Source organism: Protobothrops mucrosquamatus, unplaced genomic scaffold (genome assembly GCF_001527695.2).
Source record: "Protobothrops mucrosquamatus isolate PMUCROS unplaced genomic scaffold, P.Mucros_1.0 scaffold566, whole genome shotgun sequence".
Lineage (NCBI taxonomy): Eukaryota > Metazoa > Chordata > Lepidosauria > Squamata > Viperidae > Protobothrops > Protobothrops mucrosquamatus.
This window is the reverse complement of record NW_015386869.1, coordinates 45,208-71,815: the sequence shown is the minus strand read 5'-3', so window position 1 is coordinate 71,815 and position 26,608 is coordinate 45,208. Positions and strand designations below refer to the sequence as shown.

Here is a 26,608-nt window from a genome sequence, read left to right as displayed (position 1 = left end):
GGTGTATGAAGAAGGATAGACTTGCTTACAGTGGCGATGAAGGCACGATACGAATTGCTGAAGGACCAGATGAATAAATTGTCATGGAAAAAATCTAAATTACTAAGAATTTATTATCACTGTAATGACAATAAGGAACATACCGGTAATAAAAAATCGGTGGAAAACAATGTTGACGTCACCCAGAAGTTTCCATAATGGTCTGGCAGAACTTAGTCTGATAACTTAGCAACTACTTCTGAATTTAGAATTTAAGGAAAACTCTGCTGGATCATCTATCATTTCCATAATAATTGCATTGTTTACCATTTGTCAACAACCTTGCGATATCTAAAACAATGACTATTTAAACCTGGAGCAAAGGAAGAAAATCTCTTCAATTCCCCTTTGTCTGAAACTGTGACGCCTAAGAGACCATGTCAATCTTTTTGTTTGGTATGAATTTCTGGGCAGAAGCATGCAGAGCCAAGACATTTGAAATACCTCTGGCATAAGTTCCAAAATATTGAGAATGCATAGCTAATTCGTGTTCTAATTTGAAGGGATAAATATGCAATAATACATCAGATGAATAATGATGTTGTTTTGCCACGAAAGTAGGGAAAAAATGGGGAACAAACCACGAGCTTGGATAATGATGAAAATTATGAATTACTGTATTGTAATTGAAAAACATGATCAGCTTTTATTTTTTGTAGAAACAATACAGTTGTGTGCTACTTAAACATACCATTTATGGGTTGAGCTCATATTTTCCCCATAGGAGCTCAGAAGCATATATACTGTATATGAATACTGACTGAAACAAGCTCACCCTGCTCAACTACATAACTTAATACTGTGCCTTACAGATTCTTTGGATCTCTGACAAAAAGCACATTTAATAAACAGATTATTTATGTGGCGCTATACCACCAAATATTCTGTAAAAAAGTTATCCACACTATCCTATCTTTGAAATATTGTCACTTTTCCAAAAAAAATGATATATGGCATATGTTATCATTGGTTGCCAATAATACATGAGAAGTAGCCAAAATTGTTTATTTTTGTCTGTTTAAAAATATTTAATGCACAAGCAAAAAGGAAAAAAAGTTAAACTTGCACTTGGCTTATAAACAACTGAGTAAAGGCTTGAAAGCAGAGAAAGAGAAGACCATGAGAAAGCTACTGATTCTAAAGAAATGGAAACCTAATCAAGCCAGTCTCTTCATTTTTTTAAATTCTGGAGTAGCTAAGCCCCACTGATAGGAAAAATGTTTAATAATTGCACAGTCTGCTTATAGTAAACCAATGCAAAAAAATAGCCCTGCTAATACAATCTTTGCCAATAATAGAACAGCAGTGGGAATCAGGGGTGATATAAGGGACAAAATCACAGAGAATGACACTCCACAATCTCAATCTCTCTCTTTCCCTGAACATGTGTCCAGCTGTTCCCCCTCTCCAGGAATTTAGCTAAATATATAAAAGAGTTCAAACTGCTCACAGTACTAACTTCATATTCTCTCCAACTTCTACATGGAACTGGATATTCTAAAGGAGAGCAATATTTTTGTTTAATTGAACTACAAAAGATCCATGTCTTGGATCATGTGAAGGAGAAGAAGTCAGGGAGAAAAAAGAAAAGGGGCAGAATGCTCTTGCCATTTTCTGTTCAGCCTGAAGCTTCTCACTTATTCAATTGAATACTCTGAGGCCATATATTATATCGTATCGTATCGTATCATATCGTATATCTCATTCCGTAACCTGGGGAGCCAGCTGTATAATTGTAGGTATTTCAACTTCAAACTTCCAAGTCAGGAAGTTTTCTACAGAATTCAGATTCCTTTTAGAAAAACTAGTGCTAGAGAGGAAAGAAAGGTGACAGTTGGAATGATGGAAGAACTTGTCAAGACCAGAGAAGACACAATAATGTTCACAGAATAAAAGACAATCTCCTAAGCAAGAGAAACTCATACCAAATATTATTTTTAAGGGGTCTAAAGGACTTTATAACATTTCATCCAGACTGTTAAGAGAATTCACAGGTGTTTTGTTTTTTTAAAAAAATTTGATTTTGGTATGATTTAATTTTTAAAAAACTGTATAGGCAATTTAGGCTGAAACAAAATATTTAAAGACAAGAGCATGTGTTATTGATCATTAACATGTTCAAGGCTGTGAATCAATACAGTAAGTCTGATCTACTGGATAACAGGAATGGGACATTGGTTAACAATCATGGGAAATCTGGAAACTTGAACAGGATTGTTGAAAGGAAGGAAGTGCCATACTTACTGAGGGAAATGAGACTTGCAGCTCAGTCCCTTTTAAAAGTTAGTACTTTGGGTAAGCTGTAATCAAGTGTTTATCTGGAAAGCTCTCTAGGTCAACAGAAGCATCTCACACATTTTGGATTATGTACTGTATCTGCACAATCAGCAGCAATAATCAACAACAATACCGATCAGACTATCTGATTTCCTGATGCTGTTTGTATAATATATATTACTACAGCTATTAATACATATAATCTATAGGATGGCATAAAGATGAGGAAATGAGTGAATCTGGTGAAAACTGAAAGAGGTTTGCCATGACAATCAAAGAAATAATTCAGGAGCTAGGAATCTAGATGTCCAGAAACTGCAAAACAGAAGAAAGAGAAAGTATAAATTAACAAGGGAAAATGGGTAAAGAATGTCACAGAATGAGATAAAGGAATCTGCTTCACACAAACAAGGGATGATCCAGAGAGAACAGGAACAGAAGCCTAGATGAAATGCCTATGAAGAGGTGATGAAGAAAAAGAAAAATAGTTATTCCCTTAGGAAAGCAATTTGAATAAATAAAAAGGAGTCAAAAATTTAACATGCGACATAAATGTTACTTAAGAGTAAGAAGCAAAATTTTCAAGTTTGAAAGAGAGATGTTTAATGAATCAGGCAGCCTATAAAATCAAGGGGAGATAAGAGACAAAGCCCTCCAGTTGGGGCTGTAAAGATTACTCATAAGCAAGAGGCAAAGGGAAAAAGTAGACCTGTCTGCAGTTTGGGGTCAATAGAGGTGGATCAGAGGATAAGTCCCACTCATAAAGAAAATCAACCCAAAGTACCAGCTGAAGAAAGGACTGAGGCCAAAAGAACAAGGTGTGATCAGCATCTGACTGCTGAGTGAACAGATCGTGACTGGAAGAACTGCTTAGCAGTCCATTTGGACTTGGATCAGGGCCAGTGAGGAAGAGGCGCAAAAGGAAATGAGGTAAGAGGAGGTAAGAGGAGGCTATTGCTTGACATTTTTGCAACACAAGTAAGAACGTTGAATTGTGTGAATAACTTTGGAGTTTAAAATGCACTTGGTTTAAAAAAAGAATCTGCCTGACTGTTGGATGACACACAGACAGAAAGAGTGTGCATTGTCCAAGAAAGCCTCTTAGGAGTTTTAGGCTGGAAGTGAAAAGAATTTGAAGTTATTCTTATGTTGGAAGTAAAATCTGGAATTGTTGGAAGTAAAAACTGGTCCGGTTCTTATTCCAAGCTGGGAGAAAGACACAGAAGAAATGAACTGGAGGCAGGTTGCAGTTGGAAAGGAGGTCTCCATTTATTTGGTAGCCAGAAACAACAGGGACAACAGCATGTTTCTGGGGTGGCTGACAAATTGGGGTTAAGAGTAGATGGGCTTTTATACAATTTTGGGGACTTTGTGTTTGAGATTCCTGTTTCTGTGCAAGAGTATGTCCTTTAATATTTTAATGGTTGTTGCCAGATTCCTATGGGGTCATGTAGGGGTCATGACTGGCTCTCAGGGCAAAAGGGGAAATGCAAATCCTAGGTGTTTTATTTGTCTGAGCTAATCTTCTCAGTTTTGGTTCCTTGCTTATTGTGCTGCTTATTTGGAGCTGCTGGCTGCCCTTTGTTTATGAATAGAGTGTCCTGGCTTTATGAATGAATACAAAATATCTACTCATAAAGCCTAGCCCGGGGTAGCCAAGGTTGCCTACCCCTGGCCTAGCCTCTTCAGGCTTCTACTTACGGCTGTTTTGCTATAGCAGAAAGACTGGGGCTGCTTTCTGCCTTTGTTAAGGAAATTTTCTCCTCTTCTTCTTTAGGGGAAATATTCTATTCTGCCTCTTTTAATATTCAGTAGAATATTTTATTTTGGGGAGGGCAGGGGCTTTCCATACCTGTATATGTATAAATTTGGTTCTAGACTGTATGTTACATTAACATTTTTAATATAGGTGGAATCCAGATAATAAAGATGTGTGATCTGTTTATAACTTGAAATATCATGGGTAATAGTGGTTATTCTTGGGAGATTTTTCCGATAGAAGAGTTGAAAGCTTTGGATAGGAATTAGAAAATAAATGTCTATCACTCTATGGCTGATTAGAGTTTTCCCCTTTCCCCTTTCATAGCAGTTTCTCTAAATCATGATCATAAGAACAGCTGTCCAAGGAGCTATATCAAAATATAAAATATTTAATATAGAAATATAAAATCCTAGCTCAGGCACTAAGGTCTTAACTATAGAGTATGACTAATTCAATCTTGCTAAAAATTCACTGGGATTGCTTTGAAATTGTAGAACAACCCCCTTTTTTCCATTCTCAGCTTCAATTAAGAATACAGGATTATTTTGTTCACAACAGTCTATATTTTTTATGAAAAATAAGATGGTTCAGTATTTGACCACTTGTAGAGTATGTTGAAGAAGCAAACATTTGGGGAAAAATAATTCTTGGAACAACAGATTATCAATATATGTAACCGTAAATTGTCCCTTTGCTATTCGCAACTACCTTCCTAGCAAACCTTGTCATGGTTGTTTTGGTCTCCCGAACTATAATGGGAGACTCCTAACCCAGCATGCATTCTGAACAGCTGAAGGATGGCAACCTCAAAGAAAGGTACAAAGAAAGTGGAAAATAAAAATAGAAAGAAACTGCTTAAATGTTTTCCACCTACACTGACACATTAACAATTGGGCTAAAACTGGTTAAGTGCATTTCAATCAGCCAGCAGTGGTAAACAAACATAAACTGGAATCCCCTCAGGATGAGGGGAAAAAAATCTTCCATCACAATACTGCAACCCATGCCAGACCCTTCATAAAATTCCATACATAGGAAAAGATCTAAGATAAACACATCCCTCAGGGCAAAGAACAACCTTCCTTTTCAGACTTCACAAGTCCCAGGACGGGAACACCTCAAGTTACACATCTGACATGCCTCAAGATCAAAGTTCATTATTACTATAAATACTACCACGCTTAGCATTCTAACTTTGTAACCTACCTTCAATTGCTGAACTCCATGTTAATCTGTTGAATAAAGCTACCTTCCTTTTCAAGCAGCTGCCCGATGTATTATTTGTGACCCACCTCAGGTTTGAATCCAGAACCTTTCTTCCATCAAGATCAAGGATGTCTTTACTATTACAACTATTACAGCAACTTTTCTATACTATCCCTAGTGGTATTTAGGCCTTGTTTAGGGCTTAGGCCCAATTAGAGCTAACACATTTTCTGTGATCCAGAACTGCCTCTTTTTCATGCCATCACTTAATTTGCATTAATGATTAAGAAAAGCAATTGAAATACCTGGCTCTCCTTAACTCATATAGCATGTACTACTGCCAAGACACAGGAACAGATCTGGAAACTATGCAGACTGTGTGCACAGTAGATTAAAACTACCAGCTAGCCTGCAGAATTCAACATGTGGCTCCAGTACCTTAGATCACCCTTTTCAATGGTATAGCATTGCTGTATTTCTCTCACTTTGCTCAATCATAATTGAGCAAATAATAATATTTCTGATATACCAGGTCACATTTCTGGGCAATGGCATTCATTGGAAGACCCAGGAAAGATAATTTGCTAGGTAACAAATTCATTTTTTCCATGTTTTAACAATCCAAGAGAGAAAGAATGTGTTCATGCAAACTTTGGCAATGTTCTCCTTTATAAGAGTGGGAGCGCCTTCTTGTCTTAAAAAGCAAAGGGGACAATTTGTTGTACAAATTGGCTTGTTGGTCTTCCCCCCCTCCTATTTCTGGCTGTATTAAGATAATATCCTTACCCTGTTCACCTTCCAGAGTTTTCAGGGTTATGTTTTTTTTTCCCCTCAAGGGAAAATAGCAAATAGGAATTCAGATCATAAAACTGATGCGGTTGTTGTTCTTCAACAACTGAAAAGAACTTTAATGGCAGTAAGAACCTACCTTACTGTTCTAATTAGCAATGTTTACTACCCTTCTGAGTCTGTACAGAATGGTACACAGAGAGCATCTTAAGTTTTTAATCAATTTTGTAAAACAGCTTAGAACACAAATAATTATGACAGGAGAGAAGATCATGAGCTCTGATTTGATTGGAAAAGAAATGGTGGTTTTGGATCTGAGAAACAAGTGATATGTAAAGGCATCATACAGAATATGTGACTGACAGAGACGTTTCTTTGCGGTTAAGATTTGATTTAACAATAGAAGTCAAATCCAAACACAAAAGAGTGTTTGGTGAAAAGATCAGCAGAGACAACACAAGTGCGGATGCTCCTGACATATTCTATATGAATTTATGCTCTTACTCATTTCAGAAAATTGTATATAAGCAAAATTTATTGCAAGTTATATTTTTACCCACTAAGGCAACAGGTAAATTAATCTTGGTGCAGTATTTCTCTTGATTTTATGAAAACAAAAATAATCCCGAAAAGTATTAGCGTTCAGATAAACTTTTATATCTAACAGACTCAATATATGAATTTCATTTTCTGTTCTCTTTCAAGATTTTTTCAATTAAAATTATTTTAAATTTTTTATAATCAAACAATTGTATAGGCCTACCCCCCCCCAAAAAAAACCCCTCAAAACCTGCTACTTGCATAAAAATAGCTTCTTTATAAATCATGTAGAAAATTGATTTATCTGAGTATATTATCACCTGGTCTTGGAGTAGCAGTAGTGGGCAGAAAATGTACTAGAATAACTTGACTTCTTACAATTGTCATAATGGAACAGTAGTACAAAAACTTCTGATTGCCTATGAGTTAAATCAGTTTCTGAGCTGAATGGATTTTCTTTTATATGGGAACATCCACAAAGACAATTCTGCCTTGCAATGTAAACTTGGTCTTTTGATTGCTGGACGGGGTCATTTCTTTTCATTTTGATAGAAAAGCTTCTATATGCAGTCTTCCAGGATGGAATAAATACAAAGACTTTGGATTAAAATTAATTACTTCATGAAGCCAAATTTAATATCATTTAAGGTCTGCATATGGTAAACTTGAAAAAATATAGTTCACTTTTTTAAAAAAATTCCTGGTGAATACATAGCTAATAAATCTGAACAATTGGTTCTAAGTACGAAAATGTTTCTTGTCATGTCCTTGTCACGTCCTTGAAGTTTACTACCAAAATAAAACTGGGTTTAACAGAAATAATTCCTTTAATTATTATAAACATGTCAATCATAAGAGTACAATTCTTGGCTACCAATATTTGCTTTCCATTAAGGAGCTCCTTCTGTATTAGCTTACTTTAAGACTCTTCTTTTGAGGAATGTCCTTCTTCCCAATACCCTATTTTCACTATAGCCACTCAGAGTTCATGTATGTTGTGTTATCAAGGTTCTTAGTTGCTTGAAGTGCCACAATTCTGCGTGTTTTATTCTATGCACTGTTTCCTGTCCTATGCACTAAAGCAGGGATGGCGAACCTTTTAGAGACTGAGTGCCCAAACTGCAACCCAAAACCCACTTATGCATCGTCGAGTGCCGGGTGGGTGTGGCCCATTGGCTGGGTGTGGCCAATCGGGTAGGCGTGGCCCATTGGGTGGGCATGGCTGTGGTGGTAACGACAGATTGGGTGGGACTAAAAAGTTCAATCAATCAATTCCAACTTTGCAAGACCTTTTTTTTCCTGCGAGAAGTTGAAATTGACTGATTGAACTTTTTTTTTTTTTTTTTTGCACACGGCGGCGGAGGCCTAAAGCGAAAAGGTTTTATAAAACCCAGCTGAAGGCCTAGGACTGGGGCGACGGCACGCGTGCCCACAGAGAGGGCTCTGAGTGCCGCCTCTGGCACCCGTGCCATAGGTTCGCCACCACTGCACTAAAGTCTTCAGCAGGGAATGGTGTTTATGTGAAAACTGGTTTAGGCAGTATTTCTCATTCATGAATATGTCACTGGAATCAGGATCATTTGAAACTCTTTACTTTTTAATTGCAGCAGCTGAACACCAGAACAATTCAATCAATCCATAGAATAAAAGAGATCTGTATTTATTTATAAATGTATTGAATTTATTTATCTATGTACTTTTTTTTTTTTTTACAGTACTTGGGTTTAATACAGACATGAGTTTTCAAACATATCCGGGATCTCTCACTTCATTCCTCTAAACTCTTGGATACAATTTTCCAGAAGATGTGATATTTAGGTCATACGGTCATTCTAGTGCAGAAACCATTTCTGTGCTTCATGCAGAGTGTCAGTTTTGTGTACGTGCCTGTATAGGCATGAAACATCTGAGTGTTATGTGAATTTTTTTACTGAGAAGTAAATTTTCTTTCCAAAAATACCACATGAGACAGCTGTCTTATTGCTAAACACTGATGTTATTAATATATGAGACAAAAGATTTGAACCAGTTATCTGCAATGAATTTTGCATGCAACAGTTTTCTTTTCTATTTGCTTTTTTCTTTAAAAAAAAATCTTTACAGTATAAATGGAGATCCCTTTGGTTTATTTAAAGATAGTTGTTCAGAAATACTGCTTCTCTGTTACAGAGAAGAGTGAAATATACTGTCTTAGCATCTCTTGCAAAATACAAGGAACATCACTTTTCTTTGCTCAGCTGGGAATTTATCCCTGAAATCTGGTTTGAGCCTGAGAAAATTTGCTCCTTTCATGACCTATTGGGCCAAGCTGACTATATTACATTATATAGAGACAGGAGACAATACCCTAGATATTTAAACACTCATTTGGATTTTTAGAAGACAAAAGTTTTCAAACACTTATTCCGAAAGTTTAAAAGAAATCAGTCCTACTGGACAGTGAGATTAAATGCATGCTATCTTAAGCTGTCAGAGAAAAAAGAGATACAATGGTCTTTCTGCACTAATTAGTCTGTGACATGTTCTCAAAATAAAATACAGTCTAGCTTAAGAAAAGAAATAGGTTCTCATTTCTGGTTTTAATAATGAATGGGTAATAGCAACGTTTTTAGAATGATATGCTCTTAAAAGAGATATAATATTGTTCCATGGGCCAGGCATGTTTTTTACTGAAAAGGAATCTAAGCAATGCTCATAGACCCTAGTCATAGTCCAGAAAGCCTAGGGACTCCAGGTCTTCAAGACTTAGCACTTCCTTGGTCTACTGCTTCTGAGGATACAAGCAAATGAAAACAACAGAGTAAATTATCTCAGTCCATTTGCTAACACTTAACTAGCTCATAAGAATCTGTGTCCTGCTGAGATTGCCACCTAAAGGATACAGATTCACACATATACTTCCTTACAAATAGCAGAGATCTAAGCCAAGGTTGACAAATGCTCAAATGTCTCTTAATTATTTGAACCCAGCTTTAATATAATGACCCCTCATACAAGATGAAAGGGAGCATTTGAACTGGAGAGGATGATGGTGGCAAAGCAATTGCTTCAGTCTTGAGGAAAGGTAACTGCTAGAATTCTTCTGTGGCTACGAAATGAGAAGTGCTGCATTTTAATAGGAACTCTTCCCCAGGAAGCTCAAACAAAACTTTTTGTGGTTAGAAATGTCATCTGGATTTTAAAAAGTAAGAAATATCTTCTTTAAGGAGGAGACTTAAATATTCCACTCCTTTCTCATTTCACTGACTGTTTCACAGGCTGTGTTTATATGGATAAAGTCTTTCACAGGAAGGATGAATACACCCAGCCCTTCCAATGTGCATTGCTGCATAGTAGAGAATACAGGCGAAAAGGACAGTTGTGCCATTAGATGAAAATAGCAAAAGGGATGAAAAAAAAAATCTAAATTCTGCAGGCCACATTGGAAGTCACCGTTTTGTCAATTATTGTTTCGAAAAATAACCCCACCGTACTAATTCGATTACATATTCCTAGACAAAATGGCTAGCTTATTGACAGCAGTTAGTTTAGCAGAGAAGGGCCTGAAATAAACTGGAACTTACTTTATATGAATTGTTAAATTTTCTTCTCTAAAGGTGGAGAGAACCACTGACAGAGAAGTCAGCCTGGTTTTGCACATGACAGTGCATCTATAATGGGACTGCAGCTAAATTAGATTTGTTATGAATATTCCAATGTCTTTTGCTTCTCATTATGATGTTCAGATAAATTTTATCGCTATAAAATATCTGGGGTTCAACAACATACATTATTATTTAATCTGGAGGAACTGACTTCAATTTATCTCAACAAGGAGTTTTACACGGCAGAAGTGATGTGATTCTGTTTGTTGAAAATTGCTTTGATGAAATACTTTATGGCAACTTGGAACCTCCTCATTTCTCTTAGCTCTGTCATATGCTAAAAGTTAGAAAAAGCCTACTTTTCAGATGATGCATATGTACAGAAGCTTCTATTGGCTTGGCAACTGCTGGAGACAATGAGAACATCTTGCAAAGTTAAATGCGTGCTTCACTCAAACTTTTATGGAACAAAAGTTCCATCAAGGATTTGAATAGCTCTACTATATAAGATCATTGAGAAATAATGGAACTTTTTTGGCAAAACATAGTCTTGAACAATTATAAGGAAAGAGATGGAACACTGATGCTCTACCCAAAAAATATCATCTACCCTCTATGTATACAAAGACAGCACCTGAAAGACAATGCCAGGCTAAAATGACTTACTGATACAGCATCTGTTGATGGTTCATGTGGAATAGAGATATCCAATGAGGCAAAATCATTCCAGGATAGTACCACACATAATTTTTAAAACATTTCTTGCAGAGCTTAATGCAGTACTATTGAGAAAATGTTCACTAGACATAATAGCAACATAAAAGATTTCAGTTGTTCCCTACCCCTGGGATGAGGTATTTCATCACAATTTCTTTGCCTTTCTCTCCCAATTTTTCATCTGGAAATACTTCATATTCTGCCTAGAAAAAAAATGCAAAATGATAAATTGTGCTTGTATTTTGCACATGCATAAATATTAATGTTCATGTATTCATATACTCTATAAAATGTTCATATACTTTTTTGGTGGTTGTAAATATAAACCATATAGCATAAACATTGGTCCCCTGACATACACCCAATGCAAAGAAACAGATCTGCATAGTGGTAGTAATTTTTTTTACAAACCCCTGTATTTCTTTGCTCCTCATGAGATGTATACTGTATGAGGAAGGACTGTCATAACAATAAATACACTTTTCACAGTTTTAAATTTAAATCTGTGGCATCTCTGTATTAGAAGGATCAGGTAGCTTGCACTATGAAAATCTCTACCTGATCAGACATGCAATCCCAAAATATTCTTCAGCTTTAAAAGGCAAATGTCTGTTGAAATTTTGGAGCAAACGTAGCTAGACAGAAGAAAGTTATATCGTGTGCACAATTATTAGGCAAATGAGTATTTTGACCGTATCATCATTTTCATGCATATTTTCCACCTCTAAGCTTTATAAACTTGAATGCATAGTGGATATAAACATATCAGGTGTAATGAGGGAGAGCATGGCCTAAGGAGATCAGTCTTTCAGAGGCATGCACCACTCTTTAAATTGCTATGATATTGAGGCAAGATCACAGAACCATCAAATGTTTTGTTGCAAATAGTCAACAGGATCGCAAGAAAAGTGTTGAGAAAAAAAGATGCACATTAATTGCCAAAGGTTTGAGAAGAATCAAACATGAAGCTACCAGGTACCCATTATCCTCCAGTGCTGTCATATTCCAGAACTGCAATCTATCTGGAGTGCCCAGAAGTACAAGGTGTTCAGTGCTCAGAGACATGGCCAAGGTAAGGAAGGCTGAAACCTGACCACTACTGAACAAGACACAAGACATATAAGTTGAAACGGCAAGACTGGGCCAAGACAGATTTTTCAAAGATTTTATGGATGAGATGAGAGTGACTCTTGAGGACCAGAGGGATGGGCCTATGGCTGGATCAGTAATGGGCACAGAGCTCCACTTTGACTCAGACGCCAGCAAGCTGGAGGGGGGGGTACTGATATGGGGTGTCATTATTGAAGATAAGCTAGTTGGACCTTTTCAGGTTGAAGATAGACTCAAAATCAACTACCAAACCCACTGCCAGCCTTCCTCACCTTGGCATGTCTCTGAGCACTAAACACCTTGTACTTCTGGGCAGTTCTGGAATATGACAGCACTAAAAGATAGTGGGTTCCTAGTAACTTCATGTTTGATTCTTCTCAAATCTTTGGCAGTTAATGTGCATCTTTTTTTTTCTCAACACATTTCTTGCAACCTTGTTGACTATTTGCAACAAAACATTTGATGGTTCTATGATCACGCCCCAATATCTTAGGCAATTTCAAGAGAGGTGCATCCCTCTGAAAAAGTCTGAAAGACTTTTTACAATTTTGACTTTTCAGAGTCAGTTAAATCTCTTTTTTGACCCATTTTGCCTGAGGAAAATAAGCTGCCTAAAAATTATGCATACCTTAATCTCCTTAGGCCACATATGGCCTTATTACACAAATACACATCACCTGATATGCTTATATCCACTATGCATTCAAGTTTATACAGCTTGGAAGTGGAAAATATGGATGAAAATGATACGTTCTCACTTGCCTAATAATTGTGCATATAGTGTAGAAACGAAGACCCAACTTGAGACTTCTCAAACTAGGCAAACTATTAAAGGGGTATCATAGTTTACCATATCTTATCTGAGTGTGCTCATTTGTGAGTGTATTTATATGTTAATATTTAATTTAGTTAAAATGATGTAGTTGTGATATTTTCAGTTTAAACATAGTTATAATTCCATGGATGTATGAAAACAGGAGATTGGATTCTCAAAAATTAGAGTCTCCCAGATAAATGCTAAGCCAATTAATGTCAGACAATGAACTTTGGCTCTGCAAAAATGTTCTTTTTATATATCTGCAAGTGGTATGACATAATTTAATAAATCATATTTGATAATGAGTTGTTTTAAATGGCAAACCAGCACTTTTAGCAATCTAGTGCTTTTGTGGGTAGAGATTTTCCCACCTATGAAGGATGCTACAGACCTATTTTAAAAAGGGCAGCTCATTATTTGAAGGCATCTTCTTTTGAAAAGCTATCCAAAGTCTTATTTAAAAAGTATATATTAAAAGGAATAGCAGAAGTCTTTAAACTGTTCTTTAAATTACTATATTTCAAATAATTGATTTATTCCTATACATCTAAATGCAAATTTGACAACTTTGCCCTACAGAATTCATGCTGAATCATCTTTATGAGAATAATTTCAGCTTTTAGAAATGTGGTAGCATTTGTTATTAAATTTACCAATGGCTGATTTGAAATTAAGACATGTTTAAGAGAAAAATATTCAGAACAATGAAGATTTGTAAATATGGAGAAAATTGTTTTAAAAATATTCTTCCCCTCCTCTTTCTCTGGATCCACACATTCCTTTTCGACAGCCCTTCCATAAACAATTATTGAACCAGACGTCCATCCTTTAACTTGGTGTCCTCCAGATGTTCAGGACATCATAGTGGTATCCAAATCAAACCACTGTGATACCAAATGGATGACAATGATATAATCTCACAAATGCCACAATTAAGTATTAGCATCAGGATGTCTTATTCAGGTATGGAAATTGTGACATTTGCGTGATTATGTCTGTGTGAATGTGCCATTCTTTGTCCATCTTCCAGGTGTTATTGATCTTACTGTCTAGGAATGAACAAACATCTCTGGAATTATAATGTTAAAAAAAGAATTCTAAAGATGTTAGTTTTTCATCTTTGTAAATTAGGACATTCCACAGTTGATGAAATTAATGTAATTAATCAATGAGGGTCTAGGATCCTCCCTGCTTCTTCAAAGAGGGAATACACACTTTGTGTTCAAATCTGAAGCTGTTTCTGTCATCAGATCACAAGGACAAAGGGACTGGGACAACCCTTCTGAAACTGCCTCTTCAAAGTGATTTGATGAAGGGTACTTTGTGTGCACAAATGCACATAGGACTCCTTTAAATACTTTACTTAGGTTCTTTAAAATGCATAGCACTTCCAGAAATAAGTCAATACTGAAATGAAATTATTCCTCCTCCATTGGCCCATTCATGTTTACAAAAAAATGCATTCATGTGAAAAACATGCAGGAGAGCTGGATTTCTGATTTTGCCAAAGAGAAGTCTCATGAGCACCTGCACAGTTGATGGTCTGCACAAAGTCCTTAGAAGATCATATCCCCTTCATTTCAGACTATGAAAATGTTCTTGGTGGCAGAGACAAAACTATTTCTACATTCTCAAGAGCATTTAAGTCCATTGCAAATGAGGTACACTTTTTTTAATATCACCTCAAAAATGGACCTATGATGAACCAGCCACTCTTATCATAATACTATCTCAGAATATTTTAGAAATCACCAATACAATTACATTTCCCTTATTAAATAGCCACTGTGAAATAAACTTTCATACTGCAAGATAAGCATGCTTTAAGATAAGAAACACACTGACTATTAAAATAGACGTGGCTACAGCCCTTCCAATCCTGTTAAATGCAATAGGATGAAGCAATTAAATACCCATAAACTCAGTACAAAGAGACTTGCAGCCCTTCTTTCATAAAATTTCTTGTCCATTTAGATTTTATCAGATCACAGGTCATGTTGCCTCTTCAAAGCACCAACAAGATGTTTATAGCATCTTAATGATGCTTTTTCCATCATCCCACCATTATTCACCCTTTGGAAAGCATTTCAGAGATTAAAAAATCATATGCATAAAAGAATTATTTCAAAAAAGCTTAGAAAATCTGGAGACTTATCTCAACCGGCACAATTCATGACTGCTACAAAGAGAGAATAGCACACGGCAAAAAGGCCAGTCCTGCTGATATACAAAATATTTTTAATCTAAAGAGGAAATATTTCTGCTTTAGCTTCTATGCATTTCTATACACAGAGGATAGAACAGCAGTCCTCAACATGTTGTTAGGACTTAATTCAACACAATTCTGGTCCTAACCATTATGGCTCAATATGTTTGCATTTGTCACATTTTCTATTTATTTATCACTTGAAAAGATATATTACTTTAGAAAAAAAACAATAGTTTCATCTAATAATTGCTTAATTATTATTTCTTTTAGATTTTTTAAATTCCACCGTTATTATTTTTCTAAATAATCCAAACTGGCAAACACATCTATTACTCCTTGCTCCTCCTATTTTGTCCGCAACAATAACCTTGTGAATTGAGTAGGCTGAGTGAGAGTGATTGGCCTAAGTCACTCAGCTGGCTTTCATACCTAAGATGGGACTAATTAATGGGACTAATTAATGGGACTAATTAATCCTAGAAACTATAAAGGAGTAAATTCACCCATTTGGTAAAGGGCATATGTTCAGACTTTTTGTAGTCTTAACAGCAAAATATGGCAGACCCCATCAAAATTTCCCCACAGGTCCAACCCATTTTGGCTGGGGAAGTCCCATAACATGTTATGTAACTCTGCCTTATTGTCTTTTCTTCCAGATGATTAAAAAAAAAATAACAACCCACAAGGGTTTATGTTATATAAGCTGCCTTCAAAAGGTTGTTTCATGTGGCTTATCACTCAATACCCAGAGGTTTTATGAACAAATAAAAGCTATCACTAAACAACCAAAATAGAAACATTCTGCAATAGTCCTCTTCCCCAATTCTTCCCAAAGCAGAAGTATTTCATTAAAAAAAATAATAATGGGGGGGGCGCAAAGAGAGGAACTCGCCAAAATGTTCTTTACCTAACTGCAGTAAATATTGGGGTTTTTTGGGGGGTATCCGATCTGAGTCTGGTCACCAGGACCAGAGTTTTAGTCTTCCAAGCTTTCTGACTCCTGCTACAGCCCAACCTCAGCTGAGGATGGAAGACTAAAACTCTGGTCCCAGTGACTGACTCAGACTGGATCCTGCTACATTACCCTGGGACAAGTATATTTGCTTTCATTCATTATTCTTTTTCTTTGAAAATAATAATAACCTTGCCTTCGTGGTAGCAGCAAAGGGCCTATGAACAGCCTGAGCTCTCTCACTGCCATTTGATCTCTCTACTGTGGTGCTTCCTAGTGTCATTTTGAGAGAGTTAATGCTCTAATGCAGTGTGTGTGTGTGTGTGTGTGTGTGTGTGTGTGTGTTACTTTATAACTCATAAACATAGGTATTATCAGGGCTTTTTTTCTCATAGAACGCCCAGAACGGAGTTCCGGCACCTTTTTTGGATGGAACCTTGTAGGGTGGGCAAGGCGGGTTGTATGACATGTGTGAGTTCCGGCACCTTTTTTTTTTTTTTTTTTTTTTTTTAAGAAAAAAAGCACTGGGTATTATAGAATGCTGGGATTTCTAGAATGCTAGGATTTCCTGAGTCTCCTATCCAAGTCCACCTGTGCTTATTTATTCTGAGGCTGTTTCAGATTCATCAGGTGTTGCCATATATCTCGAGAACCTAGCAATGCTCTTATCTAAATCTAGGGTCCAACTACCCTCAACTTAGGTTATGGTTCCCCTATCTCAAAACAGAATAATGTGATAATGAAAACAAGTAAACAAAAAAAGGTTACCCAAAATGTTTAGAGGAGCTTCTCTACGTAGAAAGAGCGTAACTGATATTCTCAGTTTGAAGTAAAGTAGGGGAAAATAAACGAGACATATGGAAAATATGACAGGGGGATATCTTACAAAGTTGTAAGTCAGTATTTCTTTATCCAGTACATAAACTATGGCTTTTTCATCTATCAGATAGGGTGATGGTTACAATTTTAAATGACTTTAACAAGGGGCTGGATAAATAGACAGAACATCGGGCTACAACTACTGGGGGACATATACTACCTCCTGAACAGAGTCAGCATATACTGAATAGCAGCTGCTAGGAAGGGCAATGGAAAAGGACATATCTGCTGGGCTACTGGGTGACACAGAATATTCTTACAAGACTCTTTGGGTTTATCGTGCAGGGCCCTTCTTATGATCTAGAGTCTGAAAAGCTTGTCGATGTCTTAGGCACTTTTGAACTTTACTATTTTTTCTTTGACATGTATAAATCTGTATACAAGTAGTCCTTGACTTAAGTGAGTCGTGCCTGATTTTACAACTTTTTTTTGCCATGGTTATTAAGTGAATCATTGCAGTTGTTATGTGAATCATTAAGTACATCCAGCTTGCCCCATTGACTGACTGCTGGAAGCTGGCCGGTAAAGTTGCATATATGTGACAGTTGCCATGTGCCTGAATTTTGATCATGTGATCTTAGGGAATGCGGTGAGAGTTGTAACCTAGGACTAGTTGCAAGTCACTTTTTCAGTACTGTTGCCATTTTGATCACTAAACGAATCATTGTAAGTCAAGGACTACCTGTAGTTCCATATAAGTGGGAACCAAGAACAGAGAACCTGGCCCTTTATTTTTAGATAACCCCATTTCACCATTCTAACCATCTTTATCAAACATACATAATCTAGGATTAAGGGAAACTTTAGGACCTAAAATGGAGAGAGCTCCAATAGCCAAGAGACTGCTTAGTAGGTAGATGTAATATATCAGTAATATAACAAATGGAGTTGTCCATGTAATGGGAAGATGTAATGGTCTTCTGGCTGTCTGAGTAATGGTAATATTAATACTCACAATAGAATGAAGGAATAATGATGTTTATATAGTGCTGTATCCAAGTTCTCAATATGTTTCACATACACTAGTGTTTTTCAACCATGCAACTTTATGATGGGTGGGCAGAATTCTGGGAGTTGAAGTCTACCCATCTTAATCCAATAGTTGCCACTATTTCACTAATCCAACAAACTGCAAAGCATTTATCTTTAAGAGAGTGACTTAGCTAAATAGACTGAGACTTGCCTAAGGTTACCAACTGAATTCACGGAACAGCTAATCAATAGAAGACTTCTGGTTTGTACTCTGAATCCTACATTTATTTCTTGAGTAAATTCTACTGTGTTTAGTGGTTTAGTTTACTCCAAGACTGAGTGTGCATAGAACCAAAGCTTCCATCACTGTCCCAAAGGTAATACTATATAGGTACATATTAGCCAAATTATCCATAGTTATTAAACAACATTATTACTCAGTGACCAGCCATTGAAACATTACAAAAAATTATTTGCTTTTTGATTGCTTTTGAATTCTGCTGAATTATTTTGATTTGCTTTCTCTACTATGCATGCTATGTTAAATAGCTCCAATTTTAAATTTACAAGGTGCAAGTATAACATCTTAGCCTCCTACGGACCGGATGCTTATATATAACTAAACCTTTGACCACAGGGGATAGTCAAAAGAATAAAATGGTGGTCACAACAGTGCAATCAAATCTCTGCCTGTTTTTATGTGCATTACACTGTTATGGTTGCCATCTGACTTTTTTCACCACACCTGAAGTCATTCATGATATAACTATTTCTAATGGAGAGGTCCCCAACCTCCGGTCTGTGGACCAGCACCGGTCTGCAGCATGCCAGAAGCCAGGCCATGCAAACAAGTGAACATCCATCCACACAAAACAGGCAGCACATGAAACCATGCCCCCTCCAGTCCGCGAAACAACCTCTCTCCACGGAATTGGTCCCTGGTGCACAAAAGGTTGGGGGCCTCTGTTCTAATGTAACATATTTATTTATTAAGTTTTTATGCCACCCATCACATTGTTACAGTGACTCTGGGCAACTTACAATATAATAAAAAGGTAACAAAGGTAATGCAAAATGATTACAATTAAGAGGATTAAATAGGAAACTAAAAAAAAAAAAGGGATGGGCAATACAAGAATGATGATCTCTCTACCCCATCAGTCACCCCCAGTCTAGAATGCCTCCATTGGGGCCCAGTACAGCTGGCAGAACCAAATTTTTAAGCTCCTCCAGAAGGCCAAAAGTGTGGAGACCAACCTCATCTCAAGGGAGATATATTCTCTTGAACCCCGCCAGCTGAAATTCTTTGCCAGATGGGATTCAAAGTAGGCCTTTGCTGCTGGAGCAAATGGGACTGGCTAGTCCCATTGGGATGAGGTGGCTCCTCAGTTGTATATTGAACATGGAGGATTAAAGGCTTTAACAGAAATCAAATCAATAAGTGCAATATATACATTGCTGATACATATTCAGACACAAGTAAACATGAAAACGGAAATACACATGTACACAAGCCTGGAGATAGAGGAGGAAGTTTAACAGTGTAACTACAAAGGTTACGGAGGTACAATCTATGAAAGAACAAAAAATGAAGGAAATCTTTGGATCTGCAAAGAAAGGCCCATAAGATACAATCAACTCTTGAAGCATTCAGAAAAACCAACTTACCACTGAATCAAGGAACTTAATACAGCACTGCAGCTCCAGGCGAGTCTCGCAGAACTGCCGAAAGAGAAGTCTTCCTATTGGTTGCTTGTCACATAAACTGTAATAATCTCTCTCTGGAGGAAATAAGAAGAGAAGGCAGGAAAGTGAAACTCTGGGAAGCTAGGTGTATGATTTAATTTTTTTAACCTTAAAAAAAATTAAACCTGGTATGAATCCTGCAGATTTAAAAACTTATAAAGACAAGTCATAGAAGTCAGAATTTTTCAGAGATCATACCCTGGATGCAAAGAAATTAGTATGGGATTTAAACACATTCCAAGAATTTTGATTTTATGTTATTTTTTGCATTTTTACAAAAAAAAAAGCATGTTTCTGGCTCCTACAATTGCAAAGATAGGCTTAAAAGTGTGAGGACGAAACCTGTTGAAATCTGAGAAACAAGACAGGAAAGCTATCCCAGGAGGGTTTCCAATAGTCAGAAAACTTCAGAGTCCTTTATAGCTACTTGCAACAGTACAGTGCATTCTACCTTCTAAATGCTTTCCCAGCATATGCTAATGCGTGTAGTACAGGCAGTCCTCGACTTACAACAGTTCATTTAGTGACCATTCAATGTTAAAAGGGCACTGAAAAATATGACTTATGACCATTTTCCACAGTTGCAACCTTTGCAGCATCCCCATGGTCATGTGATCAAAAGTCAGATGCTTGGCGACTGATTCATATTTATGACGATTGCTGTATCCTGGGGTCAAGTGATCACCTTTTGCGATATATATATATATATATCTGCAACAATTCTAAAAATTCAAGTCCCAGGTGCATTCATTAAAAAAAGACATGTTAAAACATAGATATTTGGGACAGAGAGTTCTTTATTACAAACTAAGCTTTCGTTAGCATCTGCTAACGTTGTCAAAGTATAGGTTGACATTAGGTGAGCCTCGCCTTTATAGCTCTTTGCATGTCGCTGATTTGGCCATTGAGCGATGTGGCCAATTGCAGGCGGCAGGGGGCGGAGGGACCTATAATGCGCTCAATGGCCAAATCAGCGGTATGTATACGTATATGTTTATGTATATATATTTAGTGATTTTCTGTTTTTTTTCCTAGAAAGAAACTCAACATTAGGATGAGATTACATGGACACATTTGTTTTAACATCTAAAAGTGATCCATGTTTAGTGAATAGTTGGTTCTGAATCCTTGCAGTGAGCATAGCTCAGCGTACTGATATTGGCACTTCTGTATCACTGTTCAATATTCAGCTTCCATGCTGAAACTGCACTAGCCTTTAAAATAATGCTGCCAGTTTTAAGTATTTCATGAGCTGAGACTGGAGTTAAGAAAGTGCAGCAGTGAGGGAACGGCCCCCTCTGCCTTGGCCCTGGCCCAGGCCAGCCGGGAGCCAATGTACAATTTTGTGGTGGCCATCTATGCTGAAACATATTCAGTCTTAGCTCCATAAGCCCCCCCCCCGCATGGCCTGAGAGGAACAGTGAGGCTCCTCCAGTGGACCATGCCTTGGCACTTGCCCTGGTCCCACCCCCGTCTGCCAGAGACCCTCAGATCTATCCCACTCCTGCCCAGGCCCCCACAGGCACCCTTGACGTGAACGATGTAGAGCTGGCCACACCCACCCAGTAGGCCACACCCACTCCATCCACGCCCACCCAGTAGGCCGCACCCACCCTGGCCACACCCACCCGGCCCCCTGAGGGCAACCGCAATGCTGATGCGGCCCTCAATGACATTGAATTTGACACTCCTGGTCTAAAGTATTTAGAACACAGTTTCAGATGTCCTGGGAAATCTCGATGCAGCAGGAGAAAAAAAAACCAGTGTATCATGAAAACACCACTGAAAGACTTGTACAACTTGACATATGCTACTGCAGCATCTGGATTGCAATAACGGAATACTCCAGTGGGCATTGTTCTATTTTGATAGCAAGAGCCCTTCACTTCTACACCCTTTTTTTAAAAAAAAAGTACAGTAGCCTTTTAAAAAAGTGTCCTGAATTTCTTCTTGTTCAAAAGGGCTTCTGGTAACTGTAATGACAGCAAGCCTGAAAAAAAAAGGCACACTAAAAATAAATTGGGATAAATGCAAAAACATGCATTCTAAATTATCAAATCCTTGGCAATATTTAATATATGAGAACAGAATGAACTTGATGGTAATCTTTTTTTTTTACAAATCCATAATTCCTGCTGTCTTTTAAGAAGCACAAAATGATTCCTAAATCCTCATGCTTAAAAGGAAGGTAAAGTAAAATAAATACAATTGTCTATAATTCTGAGATCATGTATATTAGGCCCATGACTAATTTGCTGGAAAATACATATTTATGAAGTAAGCATGCAGAGAATTGTTCCAAAGGCACTTCACATTTCAAGTGTGAAGGAGAGATATTCCTGGTGCTAAGAAATATATTTTTATCCCATATCTTTTTTGAAGGACCATTTGAAAAAACAGTAAAGGACTTCACATACAAGGTACTTGAGATAGGAGATGAGGTTTGAATTTGATGCATTAGCAAGTTTCAAGATTAATCTTGAAAATACTTCGGTATCATTATAACAAATAAGAATAGCATGTTATTCCAAAATAATTATGTAAAGGCATAGAATGAAATTAAAAAAAGATATGTCAAAATGGGACAAATTACAATTGACATGTCGGTAGAATTTCTCTGATTAAAGTGAATGTTTTTACTAGATTGTTATTTTTGTTCCAGACAATACTTATTTGGAAAATTGATGTACCATTTAATAACAACAACAACAACAACAACAATAATAATAATAATAAAGTTGGGGGACCTTGGAGGTCATCTGGTCCAACCCCCTGCTCAGGCAGGAAACCCTGTCCCATTTCAGACAAATGGCCATCCAGTCTCTTCTTAAAAACTTCCAGTGTTGGAGCATCCACTACCTCTGGAGGCAGGTTGTTCCACTGGTTAATTGTTCTAACTGTCAGGAAGTTTCTCCTTAGTTCTAGGTTGCTTCTCTCCTTGATTAGTTTCCATCCATTGCTTCTTGTCCTGCCTTCAGGCGCTTTGGAGAATAGTTTCACTCCCTCTTCTTTGTGGCAGCCCCTGAGATACTGAAACACTGCTATCATGTCCCCCCTTGTCCTTCTCTTCATTAAATTAGACATACCCTATTCCAGCAGCCTTTCCTTATATGCTTAGCCTCCAGTCCCCTAATCATCTTTATTGCTCTTCTCTATACTCTTTCTAGAGTCTCAACATCTTTTTTACATCGTGGTGACCAAAACTGGATGCAGTATTCCAAGTGTGGCCTTACCAAGGCATTGTAAAGTGGTATTAATATTTCACGTGATCTATCCCTCTGTTAATGCAGCCTAGCACTGTGTTGGCTTTTTTGGCAGCTGCAGCACACTGCTGGCTCATATCTAAGTGATTGTCCACTAGGACTCCAAGGTCCCTCTCACAGTTACTACTATTGAGCAAGATATCCCCTATACTATACCTGTACATTTGGTTTTTCTTGCCTAAATGTAAAACCTTACTTTTTTCATCATTGAATTTAAACAATGGCAGAAGATATATTTAAATTTTATGGAGGGGGAAAGAACTTGAGTTAAATATAAGGTGCAACAAGATGCAAAAAAAAAGAAGAAGAAGACAGTTGAGCCTACAAGACTTGAAGCTATATTTTGTTGCCTGTTGTTTAGCTTAGATGAAAAAGTGGATGTTGTTAAGGTTATTGATTCTAGAAGGCCATAATTTGAGATTTGGATGGCATTGGTACCTATGGAATAATAAAGCTAAGGTGAATGTAGTTTAAAAATCATTATTAGACGGGCTATACTTAAGAATGTGAAATAAAACTCCTTTGTAGCTTTCAGCCCAAGAATCATTTTATAAATGAAAAATGACAAGTAAATATAAATTGTTAACTTACCATGAAGTACTAGAATTTTCTTAAAGGATTTTAAAATAAAATGAAGAGAAGGTTTCATGTAAATGGTTTTTAGAAAAATTTAAAGTGGCTTTTTATTGTAAACTGCCCAAAGTCACTTAGGTGAGATGGGCAGTGTCGAAATCTGATAAATAAATAAAGACTTTATGGTTAAGAACAAAGTAACACTGTATTAGAAATAGAATTATGTGCTGATGAACATGTTATTGTTAAAATGTATAAACTTTTGTTGAAATATGAGACCGGAGAAGAACAAGTAAAAGTCTGTATGATAATATGACAGTGATGGTAGTATCATGACTGAGAGGCTTTGAGGTATCAATTGGGTTGGCCATCAACTGGCTGTATCCATTTGTTCAAAATTCACCCAGTCCCAAGGAGCCTTTCTGTCTCAGAAAGGAGGGCTTGTCTCACACACAGTGTTCAATTTACACTTTGATTTATCATGTTCACAAGCAAATTTATAGCTCTTTTTATAGGTTAAGCATCCAAATGTGGTTGCCTCCGTTTAAATACAAAAAGGATATGCAGTAATCCACCTAGCTTTTAAAAGGATGAAAGCTGTTTCCCTTCAAATACTATTCTGGGGACTCTTTAAAAAGGACTTATCCACTGTTTGATTTGAATCAATGAGCATTGCATCTGCTGCCATTAAATTTTAGACTAAGAGGCATAGCTGGAACCTCAATCATTGCAAGTGGAGTCACTAAGAAAGGACAGCAAGAGTTAATTTTTCATAGTGATAAAGCTTAAGTACAAAGGATCATTTTGGTATTCACTTCTCAAAGAAATTTAAGCTGAATGCTCATTACTCCTTGCAGAACACCCATCATATAAACATGGCCAGAATCCAAAAAGCTACTTTAGTAATCTTAAGGCTCAAGCACACCTGGCAAGATTTTGTCTTTTGATTTTCTTTGAAATACACATCTTTATGTTAAAATGCAAAATGGTTTTGAAAGATGTTTCAACGCCATTATGGAGCGAAGGATTAGTTTGATGTTAATTTCTCTTTACTTGCAAGGAGAATTGTTTGCCCTACTTATCCAGTCTTAGTATCTGGTTTCAATCTAATAAACAAATGCCATTTTCTCTTACCCCTAAGCCAATGCAGCTAATGAACTAAATATTTTCAGTTACAGCTATTGTGAGAACCTATTCACAATGTACTTAAAAAAAAACCTACCAAAAAAGGATAAATCAATTCCCCACAATTGATAAATTATATGACATCAACTCAATCCCAACTCTTAGTGATCTTATAGAAATATTTCTCCATGACGATCTGTCCCTATCTTGGTCTTTCAAGTCCTCCAACTTATAGCCACTAAAACAGTTGTCTTCTCTTTCTCTATTCACAACAAAAATATCTCAATATCTATTACATACAGTGAGAATTATGATAAGATTATTACATAGTGATGCACATAGTTTTCCCTGCATGGAAAAAAAAGTTGGATTTTGAAGAAGCAAGATTGAAAAAGTATTGATGACTTTGAACTTTGGGTGGGAGAAGAAAACTATGGATAACTTAAAACCCCCGACAAATAGTCCTCAGACCAAATCAATCCAAAGTGGTGGATTCAGGAGAGGGACCCCACAGGGCAGAAGTGATGAGCCTCAAATTATCATATTCATGACACATTATATGAAATCATGGCTTTATTGAAAAATCTATAAAGTCTGGGAAAAGTGGAATGAAAAAGGACAACCAGGAACTGGATGGCTGATTAAAGCAATCATGGATACACCAGTATGAGCCCAAAGGGCCAGACTAGGGATAGTTCATCCTGAAGGTCTATCTATGTCAGAAGTTAATTAATTTTTCCAAGGGGCCATATGAAAAATGGGCTGTTGTAAAGGGGTCACTGCCATTGGCTCAGCCCTGAACTGCCCCCCCATTGCCCAACTTCCTGTTGCTCCTACTTCCCTGCCACCACCACCTTGGTTGAGACAGGGACAGCCAATGTGGCCCACAGGCCATAAAATGATCCATGTGGCTGCTAAAAATTGACACTAACCTGATGGTCTGTCAATTATATCAATCAATTACATAAGGAAAGTATGTTTTCCCAGTCTTCCAAGGAAGCGTGGAAAATAACTTTGCCTACACATTCAGTATAACAGTTAGTTGATTTTGGTACTATTTAAGTCCCAGAAAATTGACTTATACAATTTGATACATTTTATAAAATACAATAAGAAATGTGGTTCAAGTAGCAAAGGAAAAAAAGGTCTTCAGCATTTTTCCTTCATCTTGATCAGTGGCCAATCATGAGAAAAATCACTGAATAATTTTATGGCATTCTTGAGGAGCAATGGGACTGACATCCTGTTTAATGATATCTGGAAGTACCCCAGATCCAGCACCACTGAGGAGGAGGAGGAGGAGGAAGAGGAGGAGGAGGAGGAGGAGGAGGAGGAGGAGGAGGAGGAAAATGTCTCTTCACTGCGATTTCCATAACTGCCACTTATAGACATAAAATCAACTAAGTTACATTTATTGAACTTTGAATCTATTCTATTTGAATTTGCCCCATCTCTATGGAAGAAAAAAGTGGAATGTGAGATCAGCTAGCACCTGCGCTGATGGAGCTTCGCCCCTTTAAGACCTCTCTCCAGCCAGCACAGCTGCTTAGCAAAGAGCAGCTACAAAAGCCCTGGGTGTGATGTGTTGTGGTGGTGTTGGTTGTGGGTATGCCAGTTTAGAGAAGAGTGGATGCAGAAAGGTTCTGGAAGTGAGGAAAGTTACAGGTTTTCTAATCCAAATAGGAAACTGGAAGCAACCCAAGGGAAAAAGAGAATTGGAGAATTCCTCACTCCTGATAGCAAAACAGAACAAGAATTATCCAAGAATCTGCAGGTGGCTGGGTGGCTAAAAAAAGGACAGGGAGGCTGGATGGGCCCTCTGGGAATCCACTGAATTGGGTATTGGAAAAAGAACCCTGTGAAGTGAAGAAAGATCTTGACTACACAACATGGGCAAAGGATTTGAAGGGTCCATTTTTTTTCATTGCTATGCAAATTTATGCTATAGGTATGTGAGGCAAAGCATTACCTTTGGGATGAAAGTATATATGTGCATAAAAATATGTGGGCATGATGAAGAGAGGCACGCTTTTCACACCAAGAAGAAC

The 26,608-nt window shown here is 37.2% G+C and overlaps 1 protein-coding gene across 1 annotated transcript in view; it reads right to left on the bottom strand.

Moving 5' to 3' along the window:
• The window catches only part of GRK5 (G protein-coupled receptor kinase 5), a gene marked incomplete at its 5' end in the record, with an annotated part of 102,532 nt that overhangs the window by 42,914 nt on the left and 33,010 nt on the right, over window positions 1–26,608 (bottom strand). Inside the window, 2 exons of the mRNA XM_015817244.1 lie at window positions 11,040–11,117; window positions 19,522–19,634. Of these exons, the coding sequence (XP_015672730.1) occupies window positions 11,040–11,117; window positions 19,522–19,634 (191 nt within the window). The remainder of the gene's footprint in view (window positions 1–11,039; window positions 11,118–19,521; window positions 19,635–26,608) is intronic.